The 22,717-nt window shown below is 45.9% G+C and overlaps 1 protein-coding gene across 1 annotated transcript in view; it reads right to left on the minus strand.

Annotated features, from left to right (window-relative positions):
* Positions 1-15,955, minus strand: part of LOC136577709 (uncharacterized) — a 47,254-nt gene extending 31,299 nt beyond the window's left edge. Inside the window, exons 1-2 of the mRNA XM_066577626.1 lie at positions 15,547-15,955; positions 14,535-14,661 (exon numbers count right to left, since the gene is read on the minus strand). Of these exons, the coding sequence (XP_066433723.1) occupies positions 14,535-14,661; positions 15,547-15,871 (452 nt within the window). The 5' untranslated portion in view covers positions 15,872-15,955. The remainder of the gene's footprint in view (positions 1-14,534; positions 14,662-15,546) is intronic.
* Positions 15,956-22,717: the final 6,762 nt, after the last annotated feature.

Consider the following 22,717-nt stretch of genomic DNA (forward strand, 5'->3'; position numbering starts at 1 on the left):
GATCGCACGACCATCCTTGGTGACGCCTCTGCCCCCTACAACTACTGGGTGTCGAAGCTGGACACGTGGCCTGAACTAGCCCTGTATGCCCTTGAGGTGCTTGCTTGTCCTGCGGCTAGCGTGTTGTCGGAGAGGGTGTTTAGTGCGGCTGGGGGAATCATCACCGATAAGCGTAGCCGCTTGTCAACCGACAGTGCCGACAGGCTAACACTCATCAAGATGAACAAAGGCTGGATTTCGCCAGACTTCTGTTCTCCACCAGCGGACAGCAGCGATACGTAAGCAATACGTAGGCTGCACCCGCGGATGGAAGCTACGTTCTCTCTCACCATCCAAAACGGGGACATTTGTGCTTCATCAATCTGTGTCTAATATTCCTCCTCCTCCTCCTCCTGTTCCTCCTCGTGAAACCTCACGTAATCACGCTGAACGGGCAATTTTTCTTAGGGCCACAAGGCTCACTCAAATAATTTTTCTGAACAATTTTTATAAGTTTCAATGCGCTTAAAAGCATTGGAACTTTAACTTGAACCAATTTTTCGTTACACTGGGCTGCCTCCAGGCCTAGTTACCACTTAAGCCACATTAACCAAAGCGATTAATGGGTTTCACCTGCCCTCTTGGCTGGCCATGGCCAATTTTTGGGATGTACATTAGTACTGTTGATACAGCAATTTTTGTGGGCCCTCGCCTACAGTGTAATCAAATTAATTTTTAGCCCACCTGCATTACAGCTGACGTTACCTCAGCTGTGTTGGGCAATGCAATGGGATATTTTTGTGTACCGCCGGTGGGTTCCAGGGAGCCACCCATGCTGTAGGTGCACACTGAGTTTTTAATACTTCTGTACACTTCTAAAAAACCCGTCTGACTGGGGCATGCAGTGTGGGCCGAAGCCCACCTGTATTACGCACGACATTACTACCTCAGCTGTGTTGGGCAATGCAATGGGATATTTCTATGTACCGCCGGTGGCTTCCTGGCACCCACCCAGGCAGTGGGTCCACAGGGAGTTAAACCTACATGTGTCCACTTGTAAAGAACCCCAGTCTGACTGGGGCATGCAGTGTGGGCCGAAACCCACCTGCATTAACCCTTTCCAGTCCACTGTGTGACCTGTGAAGACATTAGGGTTTAAGGCTGTACAGCTCCGTTGTTGGTAGACGTCCGTCGGGGTTCTCTTACTGTATATTGCCAGCCTCTCTGCTGTCGGAGCCTATCCTACGTGTCAGCTCATGCAGTACTGGCTTTAGCCAGCATATAGCGCCGTTGTATAACAGCAGAAAAAGAGTAAGCCCCCTAGGAAAACCATATACAAATTGGATTGGAAAGGGTTAAGCACAACATTACTACCTCAGCTGTGTTGGGCAATGCAATGGGATATTTCTATGTACCGCCGGTGGCTTCCTGGCACCCACCCATGCTGTAGGTGCACACGGAGTTTTTACTACATCTGTACACTTATAAAGAACCCCAGTCAGACTGGGGCATGCAGTGTGGGCCGAAGCCCACCTGCATTAAGCACGACATTACTACCTCAGCTGTGTTGGGCAATGCAATGGGATATTTCTGTGTACCGCCGGTGGGTTCCAGGGAGCCACCCATGCTGTGGGTCGACAGGGACTTCACAATAGGGAGTTGTACCTGCCTGTGTCTATGAATTAAAAAGCCCGGTCTGACTGGGGCATGCAGACACCTTGACAGAATGAATAGTGTGTGGCACATAGGTTCCCCATTGCTATGCCCACGTGTGCAGCTCCTGATGGCGGTGGCACAGGATTCTATTTATCATTGCTTCTGTACAGCATTGTGGGCTATCGCTCCGCCACTTTTAAAGAGGGTCGCTGCCTAGCCGTGCCAACCTCTGCAGTGTGTGCCTGCGGTCCCTCGTCATGGCAGACGCAATTCTAAATAGACATGAGCGTGGTGTGGCATGAGGGCAGCTGAAGGCTGCGCAGGGACACTTTGGTGTGCGCTGTGGGGGGGAGGGGGGCCGTTTGGGCAGCATGTAACCCAGGAGAAGTGTCAGTGGAGTGTCATGCAGGCAGTGATTGTGCTTTGTTGGAGGTAGTGTGGTGCTTAGCAAAGGTATGCCATGCTAATGAGGGCTTTTCAGAAGTAAAAGTTGTTGGGAGGGGGGGGGGCCCACTCTTGCCGGTATTGTGGCTTAATAGTGGGACCTGGGAACTTGAGATGCAGCCCAACATGTAGCCCCTCGCCTGCCCTATCCGTCACTGTGTCATTCCCATCACTTTCCTGAATTGCCCAGATTTTCACACATGAAAACCTTAGCGAGCATCGGCGAAATACAAAAATGTTCTGGTCGCCCATTGACTTCAATGGGGTTCGTTGTTCGAAACGAACCCTCGAGCACCACGGGAAGTTCGTTACGAATAACGAACACCCGAACATTTTGGTGTTCGCTCATCTCTAATCATGATAGAAATAGTATAATCACTGCAGCATAAAGTGGCATAACATATAAGCGAGCATTTACTTACTATAACTCATGTGTGTCTTTATATGACATATGCAAAACCGCATACTAATATGGAAACATTCTACTTGCGGTGACACAATGCACAATATTGTACATAAGTTGCTCCTATTGTTCAAATATCATGGCTTTCATTATTTATATATGATTAGATGTAACACCCACAAGAAAAAACGCATGCAAACTGCATGCTGGTATTAATGCATAATATGAACAGATATTTCTTATCTTTTTACAGAATGCTATTATATATCTGTTACCTAATGACCCACGTTGTGAACGTATGGAATAATCTTTATATTAGGAAGACATAAATCTTATGAATAGACATTTTCTTCAAGTTAAACACTGAAGAAACATACAAATTACAAGCCAGCATCAAAAAGTCACATGAAAAAAGATATATGTACATATATCCTTAACCTATTTTTCTCTATATTAATGGAATATTAAATCTTCGTAAATAAACGCTTCAACATTGTGTGTGCCATATCTTTTGTATCATACTTATGTTGCAGATGCATAAAAATCATATGCTGCCTATTATAGTATAGCTGTTGTGAATGCATTATGTTTGTCTAGAAATGAAAAAAAAAAAATAAAAAATTCTTTTTTTTTTTGTGTATTCTTAACATAATAAACGCATTGAAAACGCATTGAAACCGCATGTTACCATAATAATAGCCTTGAAAACGCATTTGGTATCAGCAGTGATTGTTTTTAACTAGAGATGAGCGAGCACCAAAATGCTCGGGTGCTCATTACTCGAGACGAACTTTTTGCGATGCTCGAGGGTTCGTTTCGAGTAACGAACCCCATTGAAGTCAATGGGCGACCCGAGCATTTTTGTATATCGCCGATGCTCGCTAAGGTTTCCTTGTGTGAAAATCTGGGCAATTCAAGAAAGTGATGGGAACGACACAGCAACGGATAGGGCAGGCGAGGGGCTACATGTTGGGCTGCATCTCAAGTTCACAGGTCCCACTATTAAGCCACAATAGCGGCAAGAGTGCCCCCCCCCCCCCCCCTCCCAACAACTTTTACTTCTGAAAAGCCCTCATTAGCATGGCATACCTTTGCTAAGCACCACACAACCTCCAACAAAGCACAATCACTGCCTGCATGACACTCCACTGCCACTTCTCCTGGGTTACATGCTGCCCAACCGCCCCCCTCCCCCCCACAGCGCACACCAAAGTGTCCCTGCGCAGCCTTCAGCTGCCCTCATGCCACACCACCCTCATGTCTATTTATAAGTGCGTCTGCCATGAGGAGGAACCGCAGGAACACACTGCAGAGGGTTGGCACGGCTAGGCAGCGACCCTCTTTAAAAGGGGTGGGGCGATAGCCCACAAGGCTGTACAGAAGCAATGAGAAATATAATTCTGTGCCACCACCATCAGGAGCTGCACACGTGGGCATAGCAATGGGGAACCTATGAGCCACACACTATTCATTCTGTCAAGGTGTCTCTGCATGCCCCAGTCAGACCGGGCTTTTTAATTCATAGACACAGGCAGGTACAACTCCCTATTGTGAAGTCCCTGTCGACCGACAGCATGGGTGGCTCCCTGGAACCCACCGGCGATACACAAAAATATCCCATTGCATTGCCCAACACAGCTGAGGTAGTAATGTCATGTTTAATGCAGGTGGGCTTCGGCCCACACTGCATGCCCAAGTCTGACTGGGGTTCTTTACAAGTGGAAACAGATGCATTTATAATTCCCTGTGGACCCACAGCATGGGTGGGTGCCAGGAAGCCACCGGCGGTACATAAAAATATCCCATTGCATTGCCCAACACAGCTGAGGTAGTAATGTCGTGCTTAAGGGCGCCCACCCACTGGCGATTTTTTTTCCCTGCTCATAGAGCCTAGCCAACATGTGGAGCGTAGAGTTCCACCGTGTGGGCACGTCGCACAGCAGTCGGTGCACTGGCAGATTAAACCGATGTTGCAGGGTGCGCAGGGTGGCAGCGTCCGTGTGGGACTTGCGGAAATGTGCGCAGAGCCGGCGCACCTTTACGAGCAGGTCTGACAAGCGTGGGTAGCTTTTCAGAAAGCGCTGAACCACCAAATTAAAGACGTGGGCCAGGCATGGCACGTGCGTGAGGCTGCCGAGCTGCAGAGCCGCCACCAGGTTACGGCCGTTGTCACACACGACCATGCCCGGTTGGAGGCTCAGCGGCGCAAGCCAACGGTCGGTCTGCTCTGTCAGACCCTGCAGCAGTTCGTGGGCCGTGTGCCTCCTATCTCCTAAGCTGAGTAGTTTTAGCACGGCCTGCTGACGCTTGCCCACCGCTGTGCTGCCACGCCGCGCGACACCGACTGCTGGCGACGTCCTGCTGCTGCTGACACATCTAGATTGCGAGACAGAGGTTGAGGAGGAGGAGGAGGAGGAGGGTGCTTTAGTGGAAGAAGCATACACCGCCGAACATACCACCACCGAGCTGGGGCCCGCAATTCTGGGGGTGGGTAGGACGTGAGCGGTCCCAGGCTCTGACTCTGTCCCAGCCTCCACTAAATTCACCCAATGTGCCGTCAGGGAGATGTAGTGGCCCTGCCCGCCTGTGCTTGTCCACGTGTCCGTAGTTAAGTGGACCTTGCCACTAACCGCATTGGTGAGGGCGCGTACAATGTTGCGGGAGACGAGGTCGTGCAGGGCTGGGACGGCACATCGGGAAAAGTAGTGGCGACTGGGAACTGAGTAGCGCGGGGCCGCCGCCGCCATCATAGCTTTGAAAGCCTCCGTTTCCACAACCCTATACGGCAGCATCTCAAGGCTGATAAATTTGGCTATGTGGACGGTTAACGATTGAGCGTGCGGGTGCGTGGCGGCGTACTTGCGCTTGCGCTCCAACACTTTCGCTAGCGACGGCTGGACTGTGCGGTGCGAGACATTGGTGGATGGGGCCGAGGACAGCGGAGGTGAGGGTGTGGGTGCAGGCCATGAGACGGTAGTGCCTGTGTCCTGAGAGGGGGGTTGGATCTCAGTGGCAGGTTGGGGCACAGGGGGAGAGGCAGCGGTGCAAACCGGAGGCGGTGAACGGCCTTCGTCCCACCTTGTGGGGTGCTTGGCCATCATATGTCTGCGCATGCTGATGGTGGTGAGGCTGTTGGTGGTGGCTCCCCGGCTGATCTTGGCGCGACAAAGGTTGCACACCACTGTTCGTCGGTCGTCAGGCATCTCGGTGAAAAACTGCCAGACCTTAGAGCACCTCGGCCTCTGCAGGGTGGCATGGCGCGAGGGTGTGCTTTGGGAAACAGTTGGTGGATTATTTGGTCTGGCCCTGCCTCTACCCCTGGACACTGAACTGCCTCTTGCAACCTGCCCTGCTGCTGCCCGTGCCTCCCCCTCTGAAGACCTGTCCTGTGTAGGCGTTGCACACCAGGTGGGGTCAGTCACCTCATCGTCCTGCTGCTCTTCCTCCGAATCCTCTGTGCACTCCTCCCTCGGACTTACTGCCCTTACTACTACCTCACTGATAGACAACTGTGTCTCATCGTCATCGTCCTCCTCACCCACTGAAAGGTCTTGAGACAGTTGCCGGAAGTCCCCAGCCTCATCCACCGGACCCCGGGAACTTTCCAATGGTTGTGCATCAGTGACGATAAACTCATCTGGTGGGAGAGGAACCACTGCTGCCCAATCTGAGCAGGGGCCCGAGAACAGTTCCTGGGAGTCTTCCCGCTCCTGAGCATGTGTCATTGTAGTGGAGTGAGGAGGCTGGGAGGAAGGAGGAGCAGCAGACAGAGGATTCGGATTTGCAGCACTGGACGGCGCAGAACTCTGGGTGGATGATAGCTTGCTCGAAGCACTTTCTGCCATCCACGACAGGACCTGCTCACACTGCTCATTTTCTAATAAAGGTCTCCCGCGTGGACCCATTAATTGGGCGATGAATGTGGGGACGCCAGAAACGTGCCTCTCTCCTAATCGCGCAGCAGTCGGCTGCGACACACCTGGATCAGGAGCTCGGCCTGTGCCCACACCCTCACTTGGGCCTACGCGTCCTCGGCCGCGTCCACGTCCTCTCGGCCTACCCCTACCCCTCAGCATGCTGTATTACCAGTGATTTCCAAGCCAGGAAAGAAATTGGCGCAAGCCTGCAGCCAAAATAGAATTTTTTCCCTAGTTTTTCAGAGGACAAGCCACACTGCGTGTATTCAATGAATACTACTAAGTTTAATAACTGTGTTGTGGCCCTGCAAATGTGTCAGAGAACTGCAGTGATGCAAAGTTATTGGCTACAGCAGATCAGGGATTTCCCATGCAGGAAAAAAATTGGCGCAAGCCTGCAGTAAAACGTAGCTGGCTGCGTCTGATTTTTTTTTACGTTCTGCACGCAGCACACACGTACCCAGAGCCCTGAGGACTGTCAGAGGCAGGCGAAATAGAATTTTTTCCCTTGTTTTTCAAAGGAAAAGCCACACTGCGTCTATTCAATGAATAATGTATGTCTTCTGGCCCTGCCTACACAATTCTATCCCTGTAGTATTAATGCCGGGTGCAATGGTCTGCACAGCCGGTTTTGAGAAAAAAAAAAAATGCAACACTGCTAACAGCAGCCTGGACAGTACTGCACATGGATAGAAGTGGCCCTAGAAAGGACCGTTGGGGTTCTTGAAGCCTACACTCACTGCTAACACTCTCCCTGCCTAACCACCACTTCTGTCCCTATTGCAGGGCGCAATGCTCTGCAGATCCAATTTTGAAAAAAAAAAAATTTATACAGTGCTAACACAGTACTGCACACTTTAAGATGTGGCCCTGAGAAGGACCGTTGGGGTTCTTGAAGCCTACACTCACTCCTAACGCTCTCCCTACAGCAGCTCCAGCACGATACCACTGTCCCTCAGCTAACTAACAAGACATCTGAGGCGAGCCGCGGGAGGGGCCGATTTTTATACTCGGGTGACACCTGATCGCCCCAGCCTCTCACAGCAGGGGGGTGGTATAGGGCTTGAACGTCACAGGGGGAAGTTGTAATGCCTTCCCTGTCTTTCAATTGGCCAGAAAAGCGCGCTAACGTCTCAGAGAGGAAACTGAAAGTAACCGGAACACCGCGTGGTACTCGTTACGAGTAACGAGCATCCCGAACACCCTAATATTTGCACGAATATCAAGCTCGGACGAGTACGTTCGCTCATCTCTATTTTTAACCTATAAATAAGCAGTCTTATGTTTTGTACATTGAGGTGAACAAGGCTTTACGCCGATACGCGTTCTTGTACTTGTAAAACCATGTACCTGTGAAACCATGTACCTGACTATGCAAGCCTGATATGGAAATAAAGCAAAGGAAAGAAATATTTAACATCTGAGTATCCCCTATGTGATAAGCAAAAAAGAGGTCAGCACGCAAAAGCTTCAATAAAAACACTTTATTAAATAGAATTATTTTAAAATACCAAATAACAATATTCCCATACAAAAACAAATAATGCATAAAAAAGGCAATATAGCATGTCATGTTAATAGAGAAATTTAGAGATCTACTCTTGATCCATAGGTTCTTTCACAGTGGGGACATTGGTTTGCAAGTGGAAGACGGTCCTGACAATGCTTGACTTGTCATGCTCTTCTCTTGATACATTTATCCTTTTCACCCTCCGTCCATGCTGCTTCGAAATTCACAGCACTGCTGGTAACAGCTGATCCCCAAATTGAGCACTCGAGGGCCAGGGCTTCCCAGTTTTCAATATCTATGCCACAGTTTTTAAGGTTAGCTTTAAATCCATCTTTAAATCTCTTCTGCTGTACCCCAACATTCCATTTTCCGTTCTCGAGTTGAGAGTATAATAATTGCTTTGGGAGACAGTGATCAGGCACTTGCACAACGTTGTCAATCCAGCATAGTTAATGATGAAGGATCATTGCTTCAATGTTGGTGGCCTGTCTTCCCAAGAAATTTGCAGGATTTTTCAAAGTCAACGCTGATGGAATCGTTCCTGAAGTTGAAAGTGATGTTTGAAGATCATCCACATTTTGCAGGCATATACCAGGGTTGGAAGGGGAATAGCTTTATAAACAAGCATTCCAGGTATCCCTACGAATGTCCCGGTCCTCAAACACTCTCTGCTTCATTAAAAAAAAAAAATGCTGCACTCACAGAGCTCAGACGGTGTTGTATTTCAGCATCGATGTTAGCTTTTGTGGAGTGGTTGCTTTCAAGGTAGCGTAAATGGTCAACATTTTCCAGTGTTACATCATTAACCTGGCATTGCAGTAGGATTACTTGCGGCCTGCTGATAGAGCACTTTGGTTTTCTCGAAGTGAGAGGCCAAGCTTTCCATATGCTTCTGCAAAGATGCTTTAAATGGCTTGTAGGTCTTCTTTTTAATGAGCACAGACTACATTATCTTCAGCATATTGGAGTTCTGTAACAGACTTTGTTGTGACCTTGGTTTTGGCTTTTAATCTGTTAAGGTTAAATAGTTTCAGTAATGAAGAAAGAATAGTGGCAGCAGATATGGTTCAAGCTCGAGCTTGATAAAGATTGGTAAAGTCAAAACGTTGCTGCTGATTTTAACATGGAGGAATACAATGGACTTTTAAATTCTTTGCACTATATCTGCTGCCACTATTCTTTCTTGAAGAAAATCGTGGAGAGGGTGGCAGCATAAGATGATGCAAAGACTTTGTTTAAAGGAACATATTTATTGTATCAAAGTTAAAAGCTAGGCGACGTTTCGACCTATATTAAGGTCTTTTTCAAGCCAAATAACATAAGAAACAAGGTATGTAGTCCATGTTCCGCATATGCTCTCCACGATTTTCTTCTGCATGTTTAAAGGGGCTCATGTCCATAGCCTCGACGGTGGCTTTGCATTATCTTGACTGTTAAAAGTCTATTTTTCCTCCTCCCACTTGAATTGATTCTTTGTTTTTTTGTGAGTGCCGTGGTCCCTTCTTTCTACTATTCTTTCTTGATTACTGGGATTATCTACACAGAAGTATGGTTTGTGACTTCTGAGTGGTATTTGGCAGAAAGATACAAGGGCCTCAGCAAGTGTTCTGCTTGGAATTGGTGTGCTGCTAGCTATACAGATTGAAGGTTAAGTAGTTTGCCATCTGTCTGATAGATGATTTCCATACCGGTGGGAAGCTTCCCATCAACAAAGTGCAATATCATAGATATAATAATGGAAAACATGGGAAGGAGGCTAGAAAAGGTGCCTTAAACATAATCTGCCTCTCTCTCTTTCCTGACTGGACTATCGCATCCAGAGCGGTCACCACCTTGTGGTCAAAAAAGAAGAATGAACTTCGGAACATGGAACATTCGGACACTATTGGACAATGCAGGCAATGAATGCCCTGAGCGCAAGACTGCTATTGTAGCAAGGGAGCTGAGGTGCTTTAACATCGATATAGCAACACTTCAAGAAACCCGGAGAGCAGGAGAGGGACAGCTGAAGGAAGAAAAAGGAGGCCCACCTGCTGAAAGGGCTGCCTCTGATTGGCTGAGCACTGTGACCAATCAGCGGCAGCACTAAGCCATTGAATGACAGGTGAACGCTGCCTGTGATTCGTCCCTGCACTCAGCCAATCAGAAGCAGCGCTCAGCTATTCATTAAATTCAATGAATGGCTGAGTGCTGCCTCTAATTCATAACAGTGCTCAGCCAATCAGAGGCAGCCCTTTCAGCAGGTCGGCATTTAAAATCCTCGCCTGCTGAAAACACTTCAGAGCTGTTCAGGAGGACAAGCTGCTGGACTCACCTGAGCCCCGGCAGCATCGGAGAGGTGAGTATATATTTTTTTACACATTCTAGGGATGATTTTCAGGGAAGGGCTTAAATCACCGCAGGGGTTGCCAGCAGCCTATTGCTTTCAATGGGGCTGCAGATGCGCCGGCACTATTAAAAGCAATGGGAGAACATCGTGCTCCTGTGCCACAGCTGTGAGAGCTGTGGCAGGGGAATTTTTCATCCCTGCGGGGCGTCCCCTTATCCCTGGACACTATTACAATGCTGTCCCAGTGTTTAGTGATGAGGGGACTCCCCGAGGAGATAAAGAAATCGCGATCTTCACGGTATGTTCTCAGTGGGGGCGCCGCTGCTGCCGCCGGCCCCTTTGACCACAAGGTAAAACCCCTGGATGTGACAGCATCCAGGTGTGTCACAGCCGCAGCGGGGGATAGTGGGAAGCGCACTTTATGTGCACATTTTGAACACAGCCAAGTACATTTTTTTCAGCGTGATGTCCTGTTCGGTCACGCAAATTTCTGTGCGCATGCATTTTGCGCAAAATAATTGTGCAGCAAACAAACGCCTATCTGACTGAGCCCTTAAGGTGGAGTCAGGGGTCAAACAGGGCTTTCTTATTGCCCCAACTTTATTTTCCATCTTTATATGCTTGTTGTATTATATTCATCATTGGTAACATGATTGTTATAGCATTGGATATCTTTTGCATAGACATTTCTCTATTAACATAATATACTATATGCCTTCCTTTTTTGATGAATTATTTCTTTTTGTTTGGGAAATCATCTCTTCTTTTATGTGATATTATAATATAATTCCATTTAATAAAATTTAATTATTTTTATTACGGCTTTTGCATGCTGACCTCTTTGCTGCTTATCCATTATACAGCTGAGCGTGTGTTTATGGTTCTAATATATGTATCTTTCATTTACTGAACCCCTATATGATGTAACCATTTGCTGTCTGACTTCTGCCTTGTATGAACCCCAAGAAGTTTTAATCTGTCTTCTGTGCCTCATCTAATAATTATTAGCTTAAAAGGATTTGTTCTCAGGATTGGTGATTTCCAACAGACCCTAGGTAAAAGCTACATCATAGCAGCCACACTATATGCATTACATCACTTTTGTCTACCATAACTTCTCTGGTATTATTGTATCTTGTCACCACCAGCAGAATGAGTGGAGAGCTAGTGATGGGCTATATCTGCTCAGTGCACGCCCACATGCTGCTGATTGGCTGTGTGCATCCAGGCCCTCAAAGGTCCTAGCAGCGTGGGGATTAAATTCATGCTGGAATGACGGGTTAGGGTAAGTGGTTGTTTCAGTGTTAGGGATTACATTAGTAGCTGTTAATGCTTCCATGTCAGAGCCAGCTTCATGAACATGGAAGTATTTCCAGCTAATAATATAACCCCCAACACTGAAACCAACCCTCATCCTAGCCCTCCATGCCAGGCACACTGTAACCCAGCGCTGGACCCATTCCCCTACAGCCTCCCCATACCCATCCCTCCCCCACTCTTACCCAGCACTGTGCTGCTGCCGATACTCCGCTCATGCTGTGTCCCCGCCACCCTGCAGCCTTCTACACAGCCTCCCTGTCCCCCTCACTCCTTCCCTCACCCACCCACTATCACCCAGTGCTGTCCTGCCGCCGATCCCCCGCTGACGCTGTGTCCCCGCTCACCTGCAGTCTTCTGCACAGCCTCTGCTCCCTCCCTCACTCAGTCACTGTCAAGCAACACTGTGCTGGCGCCGTTCCCCCCGTGTCCGCCGCTGCCCAGTCCACGGAGAAGGCGCTGTGCCGCCGGGGAAGCCGCTGGAGCGCCGGGTAAGCCATTCTTTGTGACTGCCAGGACCTGAGAGGGGGTGTGTGGCCGGCCTGTCAAGCAGACAGTATCTTGTCACCACCCACACTTCTGGTGGTGACAAGATACAAGAATACCATGGAAAGTGGCAGGGGAGAGCGAGGAGAGAAATCTCCTGCAGCCTCCCCACAGCACGGGAGTGAGTATATGTGGGGACAAGTGTCAGATATCGTTCGCCTGACATTCGTCCAATCTAAATGGGCCTTTACTCTATCTTGACCCCTCACGTCACTTCTGAATATAATGAAACTACTAGATAACATTTGCAAGCATTTTTGGTTTGGACATAACAGAAGCTCTGTGTCTTACTGTCTCATCACACATGCAGAAACTTATAGAACTCAACTTTGGGTTCCAAGTCCACCTTTATCAACATCTCCTTCAATGGAAGTGTTCAAACAGAGGCTGAACAAATATCTGTCTGGAATGATTTAGTGATTCTGCACTGAGCAGTGGGTTGGACCTGATGACCCTGGAGGTGTCTTCCAACTTCACCAGTCTAGGATTCTATGAACTATTTCGATATTAAAAGAAACCCTAGCTGAAGCTTGTTATATCAACGGAAGTACCCACCTCTAATTTCCGCCCTTAAAAATGACATGAAGAAATGGGAACAGCTCAACAACTCCTGGACTGGTTAAATTAATTCTATAAGGATGACTTTGCTACCTAAAATTTTATATTTTTTCAGATGTCTACCTATCAATGTTCCTGTGCCAGACATGAAAGACCTACAGCTTAGTATCTTTGATTCTTTTGTAAAAGTAAAAGATCTAGCATTAAGCAAAAATGTATGTACTATTGCAGAAGTGCTGGAGTGCTTTCAGTTCCCAACCTACGAAAATACTTTATAGCCGTCCAATTGGCACAACTCCGATCTGTCTTTGTGGAAAGTGAATCACCACTTTGGGTAAACATAGCAGCCTACTTTGTAAAGCAAAGATCCTTTAATTCCATTTTCTGGCACAACAATCCTAAAATCTTAAACCTCCATCAAATAGCACCCCTTACCTGTCCTCTGTTCCTAATCTGGAGGTAAGATAGGTTTAAATATTCATTAATGTTGAATTTCAGCAACCAACAGCACAAATTGTCCTAATACATCTGCATGGCAGCCAGAATTTAAATTGCCTCACAATATCCACCTCTCTCCAAATAAAATCTGTTATAGACAGAATTTCCAAGATGATGATATATGAAAAGCTATCAGCAATGAGAGATGATAAAATAGATGGGTTCCTTTAAAACCTGGCCTGGGCCCTATGGTCTTCGTATCTTGACATCCCAAGTTTACCACATCTTCTATCGACTTAGTACTTGCTAGCCACAAATTGCCCCGGCAGGTGAGGAACTCCAGTAGAATTTCCCGACTGAGACAATTAGACTTCAACAGCTAGCTTATATACGTTTAAACAGTTTGATTCAACATGCCTGACATCCTATGTCCGAATGCCCACAGATGGATTATCGCTGCGGAATTTGTGGCCAGATGCTTGCCACGAATTCCGCAGCAATCTCTGTCCATAGAAATGCTGTTAAAAGATTCTCCCCAGCCCACGAGCGGAAATCAACTGCAATTTTCCGCTCGCAGGGAAGAATTGCAGCATGTTCTATTCTGTGCGGAAAATTGCACGGACGGCTTCCATTGCAGTCAATGAAGCCGTCTGTCCCGAGATACTTCAGGCGAGACACTCGCAGTGGATCCGGACAGGGGAATATAGGGTCTCTGGGGGGCGCCGGGTCTGATTCCACTGCGATATTTCGCAGTCGGATTCCGACCGGGTTGTGGGCATAAGGCCCATGTGGATGCTTTCAATTTATTTATTTTTTTATGTTTTCTTCTTTATGTTATTGCTTGTTCCTGAATATGTTTTTACAAGTATATTAATGTTCCCTCTGTGTGAGGAAATTACGGCATATTAGCATCACCCTATTGCTTTAATACAGATAAAGAAAAAAGTAGAAACAAAATACAGTCGTGTGAAGCCATAGATTTCTGCCATGGTTTTAGAAGCTGAATCCACACGGAATAATCAGTTTTGGATCCCACCATGTGTCCGTGGAGCCGCCTGCTGTACACCTGTCTCCATTATGTGTGTTTTGCAGAAACATTTTTATTTACTGGCAATGATATTTATAGCTATAGTTTATATCTGGAGCCAGAATTCGGCAGCTCAGTGATATAATGGTTTGACGTGCTAAATAAAGAATATCAAGTGCACCATTCACATATTTTTATGTTTGTACATCATGACCCTTATCAATAATGACCATCCCTAACATTGTCCTCCATAGATTTCTGCCGTGGTTGTTCAGTTGAATACCCACATGCAGAATTCCTGATTTAAAGGGGGCCCAAGCTGAACTTTTGCACCCGGGTCCATGAGCCTGTAGCTATGGCCCAGGATGTGGCTCTATCACTCAGAATCTGTGTATCTGTGACCCCCTCACCTGTATATTAGGATGGGCACGATGAAGTCGAAGTAGTTTGGGTTCAATTCCGCATCTTCCAATCTGTTCATCATAGCTATGTAGTTATCCGTCCAGGTCACCTTCTCACCGATGGGGATGAAATTTCCTGTAAAGAGTCAAATACACAGTAGGTGAATATGTCCCGGTTATGTTCTTAGTCCAGGCTTCTACTAGGTTCAGTTCTGGCTGAGCGGCTGCAGGCGAAAGTGAAAAGGTTTAACCCTCAAATGTAGATGGGAAAGAGGAAAAACATAGTGATACTCCACTGATGTTATAAGTAAGAACTGTTTAACAGGTTCACTAAAAGGCTCTTGGATTTGGAGTGCTGCCTAAGCCTTCTATGTGTGTGATACAATGGACTTGGGAACAAGTCTAATCAGGTGTATGACAACCTATACTAAGGCCCCTTGTACACAGGCGGAAATTCCGCGGTGGGATTTCCCGCAGAATTTCCGCCCGAGGAAGCTGCCATAGGATTGCGTTACGTCCGTGATTTGTCCGCGTGAAATCTTGCGGGGAAAACAAATCGCGGCATGCTCTGTTTCGCTCCCCGGCCGTTGGCTCTGCTCTACGCATGCACCAGCTGGGCGGGAGCTAGCACATCACAGAGCCGGGGCCGCGAGAGCAGGTGAGTGCCATGCTGGTCCCTGCAGGGGCTTGGGTCGGGTACCGCTGCGAGAATTCTCTCAGCGGGATCTGACCCGGCCGTCTGCAGGTGGCCTAATGAATTATCCAGTGCTACCTTTCTCTATATATTCTATACATGACAATATCTCCACTTCTGATAAGGAAAATTCTGAATTTCTGTTTTAGATAATGTTTTCTCATGAAAAGGTTCTATATTCATCATTTATACCTGTGGTCAATAGTTCCTCCATGTACCATCACCACATCTTATGCTTGTCACCTTTTTGATATAATGCATTGCAGGGTGTAATAAGGTAAACTTTACAATTCTGTACTCCTACTAATGTCTTTAGTGTTTACTCACCCAATTGAGCATAAATTTCTGCTCTCTGAAAGCTGTCCGTGGCCGAGAAGCCCCTGTTGTCCACGATGGTGATGCTCTTGGTGAGGACATAGGCTTCTCTTATCATAGTCTTGCCTCCTTTACTCTGAATGTTTTCAGGCTCAGCATGTTCTTTGAATTTTTCTCCATCATCAATGATGTACTTACAGGAGTTGATGAAGGAGGATTTTCCATGACCGGCGTAACCAAAGAGCTGCAGGAGAACCCGGTTGTATCCCTGATTGCTGTGAGGCCCATCATCCAGGCTGAAGTTAAGAATATATTGTCGTAGCTCAGCGTTGTCCATTTCTTATCGGCAGTTCTCTCTTCTTCCCTCCTGTCTTTATATTCAGTGTCTTTGGGTACAAAGTATCAGCTTTCAGCCACGTACTTGTTTATTCCTCTACAGCTGAAATGCTTTCACTTTTACATTCATCAAGGGCGTTTATAGGAAGCTGAAAACATATTTTTCAGCAATAGCAGCATTTCATAAATCTGGCCAATTTTCAGGATGTGAGTGATTCTTTTACTTGTGTATGCTAAAAAAAATAAATCTTGTTATTTGTATAGTACCAACTTATTCCAAAGCTCTTTGAAGTACTTTATTTACTACCCCTCAACACCCTGGGCACTCCTTTTATCAGTCTTGAAAGGATGGAAGACTGCTAAGTCAACCCTGAGCCGGCCACCTGAACCATTCAGGGATTGAACTTGCAATCTTCGGTTCATGAGTGAGAGCTTATGCAATGCCCCAAAGAGTGACTCAGGATACAAGGCTCATGCTGAAAAGCTGTGAGGGTAAAGCTTTCACTTGTCACAGGGGCACTTACCAGACTCCTTCTCAGAGGGACTCACGCAGCCTCGGCAAGAGTATCACTGGGCTTCTTCCGGACACCCCTCGGAGAGGGATGGCCAATATACATGCCGTAAAACTTTAGATTGTCACGTGTCACGTTAGCTGAACAACTGATTGGTAGATTAAATGCTTTTGCCTTGTACATGCTGCAGATATATACAGGACTGTGCTAAAGTTCAAAAATAGCAGGTATCTGATTGGCTCCAAATTAATTCTGCAGCTGAACAACAACCCCAACATCCAGCAATGTCATTAAGAAAGAAAACACACGCAATCAGGCTAGTAATGGCTTTTCATGAAGCTGGAGGAAAAAACTTTCTTCACTGAATGAGTATAGGTGAGAACAAATAACTCACCTGGTGTCCCTGAGGGGGATACATTTAAGTACCCCACCCCACCCCATACATTTAAGTACCCCACTCTACCCCTCGATGAGTACACCCAACGGCCAAGAAAGCTCTTCACTCATCTTGAACCAGGCCTTCCCCACTCCAAACAGTATCCCGACTCAGGAGAGCTGCAGCCTTCACACCGGTTCCAGAATCGCTGTCGGTGACATACATATAGGAAATAAACATGGACTCAGGGGGCACCTGTCTGCAAGTGTAGTGTGAATAAACTCATATGTGCCTGACAGCCTGTATCTACTTTTTTGTGCAGAAATAGGCACTAAGCAGCCACCTACCTCAGTTTAAGAATGGTTTGTGAATGCTTACTCATCAGTGCCTTACACATGTGTTACTTGCTCGGCTGTCTGCATGTTGAGAGATGTGATGTTTTTACCTGCTCTCTTTTATTAGTATATCAGTAAATATATGGCCATTTTCTGTGACTTTTTTTTTTGTCTGTTCACCTTTCCCTCACAAGAAGCAAGGACCCTTGATGTGGGTTGTGAGCTGGTGTATTTTGGACAAAATATTAAACAATACCTCTTATTTATCAGTAACATGCAGTGCGGCTGTGAATACTGGAGGAGCCCAGGCTGTCAGTGCCAGTGTGGTTCACTGCGGTATGCAGGGCAGCCTGCTAGCTTTAGATATAGTGTCATTAATGGTTGTAAGCGTGCATGGTGCACTACACGTATCGTGGCTTGGCACCCTGTATTTACTTTTTTGTGCAGGAATAAACATTAAGCAGCCGCCCCCTTAGTATAAGGAGGGTGTGTGAGTGGCTGTTCATCAGTGTCCTGCACATGTGTTACTTGCTCCTCCGTTTAGCATTCCAGCTGTCTGCATGCTGGGGGATGTGGTGCTTCTACCTGCCCTCTTGTATCAGTATATCAGTAAGTATATGGCCGCTTTCTGTGATTTTGTTTGTCTGTTTGGATTCTGAGGGGGGTTTAGATGTGGGATGCACACCTTTTCCCACAACCAAGTGGCATTTTTCTACTATGTTTCTAATATGTATTACATGAGGTCCCCCTGAGCACATCCTATTTTTTGTTTATTTCCTATACCAATGTCATTAAGAACTATCTTTAGTGTAAAGAAGAACAAGGAGTCCTGGAAGTGATAATATGGCCTCCATAGAGCCCTAATCTCATCATCATCCTGTCTGTCTTCATAAACTGTGTGCAAGTGTATCAAGGAGATTTGATGCTGAAGGCAAACAGTGGTCATTTTGCATATTCAAACCCCTCAGTTTCTTGTGACATGAGGGTAATGCAGTCAGGTGACAGGAGTGCATTCTATTACACTAACTGCTGTAACAATCTAAAAAAATTAAAAATATTCTCAATCTTCCTCCCCTCTAAATCCAGCTACATTGCGCCGCCGAATTTAGAATTACACCCCACCCAAAGCCAACATTTTCAAAATAAATACCACAATACTGCCCTGTTACATATACTGGGTATGTGCATGTCTTAAAAAAAACCCAAAACTATCAATCCTATATATTTATTTATTCATCTCTCCTCCCATTAGGAATACCAGACAAACCTGCAAGTCTGATTGTAATACACCTGTACGGACTGTATAGCACTTGAAATAAGCGGAACCAATATATATATTTTCAATTTATATATCTTACACAGCCTAAGGGTGGATTCAGACGACCTATATCGGCTCGGTTTTCATGCCGAGCCAATATACGGTGTCCTCATCTGCAGGGGGGGAGGATGAAAGAGCTAGGAGCAGGAACTGAGCTCCCGCCCCCTCTCTGCCTCCTCTCCGCCCATCAGCACTATTTGCAATGAAAAGGGGGCGGGGGTGGGCCTGAGTTTCACGAATTAGCCCCCGCCCGCATCCCGCCTCTCCCCATTGCAAATAGTGCAGAGGGTCGGAGAGGAGGCAGAGAGGGGGCTGGAGCTCAGAGCACTGCTCCCGGCTCTTCCAGCCTCCTCCCCCTGCAGAGAGAGACTCTATATATCGGCTGGGTGTGAAAACCCAGCCGATATACGTTCGTCTGAATCCAGCCTGAGCTATATATTGTCTACGTATATTATAATTATTTAGTACACACATTTACAATAATTTCTAGCACAGGTGAAATACTAATTTACCAAGGGCGGTTATAAGCATCAGTCTGTCTGGTCAGCTAAAACTAAGTGCCTATATTGTAATGCCGACATTTTGTTCTTACCGAAACCGTCACTACCCAGTAGTGGCCACCTACTGGTTGTGAGAGAGACAGAATCACAAAATATATATAAACAATATACAAATATTATACAGATATGCAGTTATTAAATATAAAGGGAAATCCTATCAACAAAATATATAATACTGCCTTCTGAACGCATTATGTGAGGGGGCAGTGTGGAGGGCTCCTATACTCTTTATGCAGATGTCTCACCAGTACAGCAGTGTAACAAGCTAGTGATATTAACCCTTTATGCTGGACCGTAAGCTGTTCATACAGCGTCCTATATCTTCGCCCAATCTGTTTCAGCTGTGTTATAGTCCTTGTCTTTTCCTGGATGTCTATTGTCTGAGCATAAAGTTGCTTGCGAAGATGTTTATTTTCAATGTTAACTTGTATAAACTATAAAATGTTCCGTCATCTGTCACTACTATGTCTGTATAGTGTAAGTTATCGAGACTCTTACAAGTCAATCTATTGCAATCAGCACATCTGACAGGGGTGCTGCCTGCCTCCTGGACTATCTGCCTAGTGAGCATTTGAACACATACTTCCCCTTCCCCTCACTTCCCAGTGAGCCTTCCATGATCCACCTGGTTATTACTAAGCCTCAGGTGTATTTTGCAAAATCATGTACAAATGTCATCACATAGGTGGATGCTCCTCCCCCCCTTATCTATGTACAGCCGTCTGGGGCTGATACCACACCAAAGTGACCAAGGGTGATGATACAAATCTTATTGGTAATACGGTTTTATTATAATGGCTCACTTCATCGTCATACCCAGGACACGGTGGTGAATAATCTGAATCCCACCTATCTAAGGACCAAAAAAAAACTTTTTATCACTAAGAGAAACAATATATATATATATATATATATATATATATATATATATATATATATATATATATATATATATATATTTAAAATAGAATATAATTGATGCCTCTTAGTTATATCTTGATATTCTTAGTACAGCTTCTAAGATGAAATGTAGAACCTTCTTGATACCCTTATCTTATCTTGACATATGTCTCTCGGTATATACAGAAATTAGACAAGTTGTTTTCTGCTATAGTTGACGGTGTCTGCTACTGCATACTTTAAATAATACTTCCCCTTCCCCTCATTTCCCAGTGAGCCTTCCATGATCCACCTGGTTATTACTAAGCCTCAGGTGTATCTTGCAAAATCATGTACAAATGTCATCACATAGGTTGATGCTCCCCCCCCCTTATCTATGTACTGCCGTCTGGGGCTGATACCACCCCAGTGCCGCCACTGAATCTGAATCCCACCTATCTCAGGACCAAAAAAAAAAACTTTTTATCACTTAGAGAAACAATAAAATTTTAGCTGGCCGGCATCCATACTTTCCATTTCTAACTGGCAGTTCTCTCCTCTTGTCTTTTATATTCAGTGTCTTTGGGTACAAAGTATCAGCTTTCATCCACGTACTTGTTTATTCCTCTACAGCTGAAATGCTTTCACTTTTACATTCATCGAGGGCGTTTATAGGAAGCTGAAAACAAATTTTTCAGCAATAGCAGCATTTCATAAATCTGGCCAATTTTCAGGATTTGAGTGATTCTTTTACTTGTGTATACTAAAAAAAATATAAATCTTGTTATTTGTATAGTACCAACTTATTCCATAGCTCTTTGAAGTACTTTATTTACTACCCCTCAACACCCTGGGCGCTCATTTTATCGGTCTTGAAAGGATGGAAGACTGCTAAGTCAACCCTGAGCCGGCCACCTGAACCATGCAGGGATTGAACTTGCAATCTTCGGTTCATGAGTGAGAGCTTATGCAATGCCCCAAAGAGTGACTCAGGATACAGGGCTCATACTGAGAAGCTGTGAGGGTAAAGCTGTCACTTGTCACAGGGGCACTTACCAGACTCCTTCTCAGAGGGACTCACGCAGCCTCAGCAAGAGTATCACTGGGCTTCTTCCGGACACCCCTCGGAGAGGGATGGCCAATATACATGCCGTAAAACTTTAGATTGTCACGTGTCACGTTAGCTGAACAACTGATTGGTAGATTAAATGCTTTTGCCTTGTACATGCTGCAGATATATACAGGACTGTGCTAAAGTTCAAAAATAGCAGGTATCTGATTGGCTTTAAATTAATTCTGCAGCAGAGCAACAACCCCAACATCCAGCAATGTCATTAAGAAAGAAAACACACGCAATCAGGCTAGTAATGGTTTTTCATGAAGCTGGAGGAAAAAACTTTCTTCACTGAATGAGTATAGGTGAGAACAAATAACTCACCTGGTGTCCCTGAGGGGGATACATTTAAGTACCCCACCCCACCCCATACATTTAAGTACCCCACTCTTCCCCTCGATGAGTACACCCAACGGCCAAGAAAGCTCTTCACTCATCTTGAACCAGGCCTTCCCCACTCCAAACAGTATCCCGACTCAGGAGAGCTGCAGCCTTCACACCGGTTCCAGAATCGCTGTCGGTGACATACATATAGGAAATAAACATGGACTCAGGGGGCACCTGTCTGCAAGTGTAGTGTGAATAAACTCATATGTGCCTGACAGCCTGTATCTACTTTTTTGTGCAGAAATAGGCACTAAGCAGCCACCTACCTCAGTTTAAGAATGGTTTGTGAATGCTTACTCATCAGTGCCTTACACATGTGTTACTTGCTCGGCTGTCTGCATGTTGAGAGATGTGATGTTTTTACCTGCTCTCTTTTATTAGTGTATCAGTAAATATATGGCCATTTTCTGTGACTTTTTTTTGTCTGTTCACCTTTCCCTCACAAGAAGCAAGGACCCTTGATGTGGGTTGTGAGCTGGTGTATTTTGGACAAAATATTAAACAATACCTCTTATTTATCAGTAACATGCAGTGCGGCTGTGAATACTGGAGGAGCCCAGGCTGTCAGTGCCAGTGTGGTTCACTGTGGTATGCAGGGCAGCCTGCTAGCTTTAGATATAGTGTCATTAATGGTTGTAAGCGTGCATGGTGCACTACACGTATCGTGGCTTGGCACCCTGTATTTACTTTTTTGTGCAGGAATAAACATTAAGCAGCCGCCCCCTTAGTATAAGGAGGGTGTGTGAGTGGCTGTTCATCAGTGTCCTGCACATGTGTTACTTGCTCCTCCGTTTAGCATTCTAGCTGTCTGCATGCTGGGGGATGTGGTGCTTCTACCTGCCCTCTTGTATCAGTATATCAGTAAGTATATGGCCGCGTTCTGTGATTTTGTTTGTCTGTTTGGATTTTGAGGGGGGTTTAGATGTGGGATGCACACCTTTTCCCACAACCAAGTGGCATTTTTCTACTATGTTTCTAATATGTATTACATGAGGTCCCCCTGAGCACATCCTGGGTTTTGCTTATTTCCTATACCAATGTCATTAAGAACTATCTTTAGTGTAAAGAAGAACAAGGAGTCCTGGAAGTGATAATATGGCCTCCATAGGGCCCTGATCTCATCATCATCCTGTCTGTCTTCATAAACTGTGTGCAAGTGTATCAAGGAGAATTGATGCTGAAGGCAAACAGTGGTCATTTTACATATTCAAACCCCTCAGTTTCTTGTGACATGAGGGTAATGCAGTCAGGTGACAGGAGTGCATTCTATTACACTAACTGCTCTAACAATCTAAAAAAATTAAAAATATTCTCAATCTTCCTCCCCTCTAAATCCAGCTACATTGCGCCGCCGAATTTAGAATTA

This window comes from Eleutherodactylus coqui, chromosome 8 (genome assembly GCF_035609145.1).
Source record: "Eleutherodactylus coqui strain aEleCoq1 chromosome 8, aEleCoq1.hap1, whole genome shotgun sequence".
Lineage (NCBI taxonomy): Eukaryota > Metazoa > Chordata > Amphibia > Anura > Eleutherodactylidae > Eleutherodactylus > Eleutherodactylus coqui.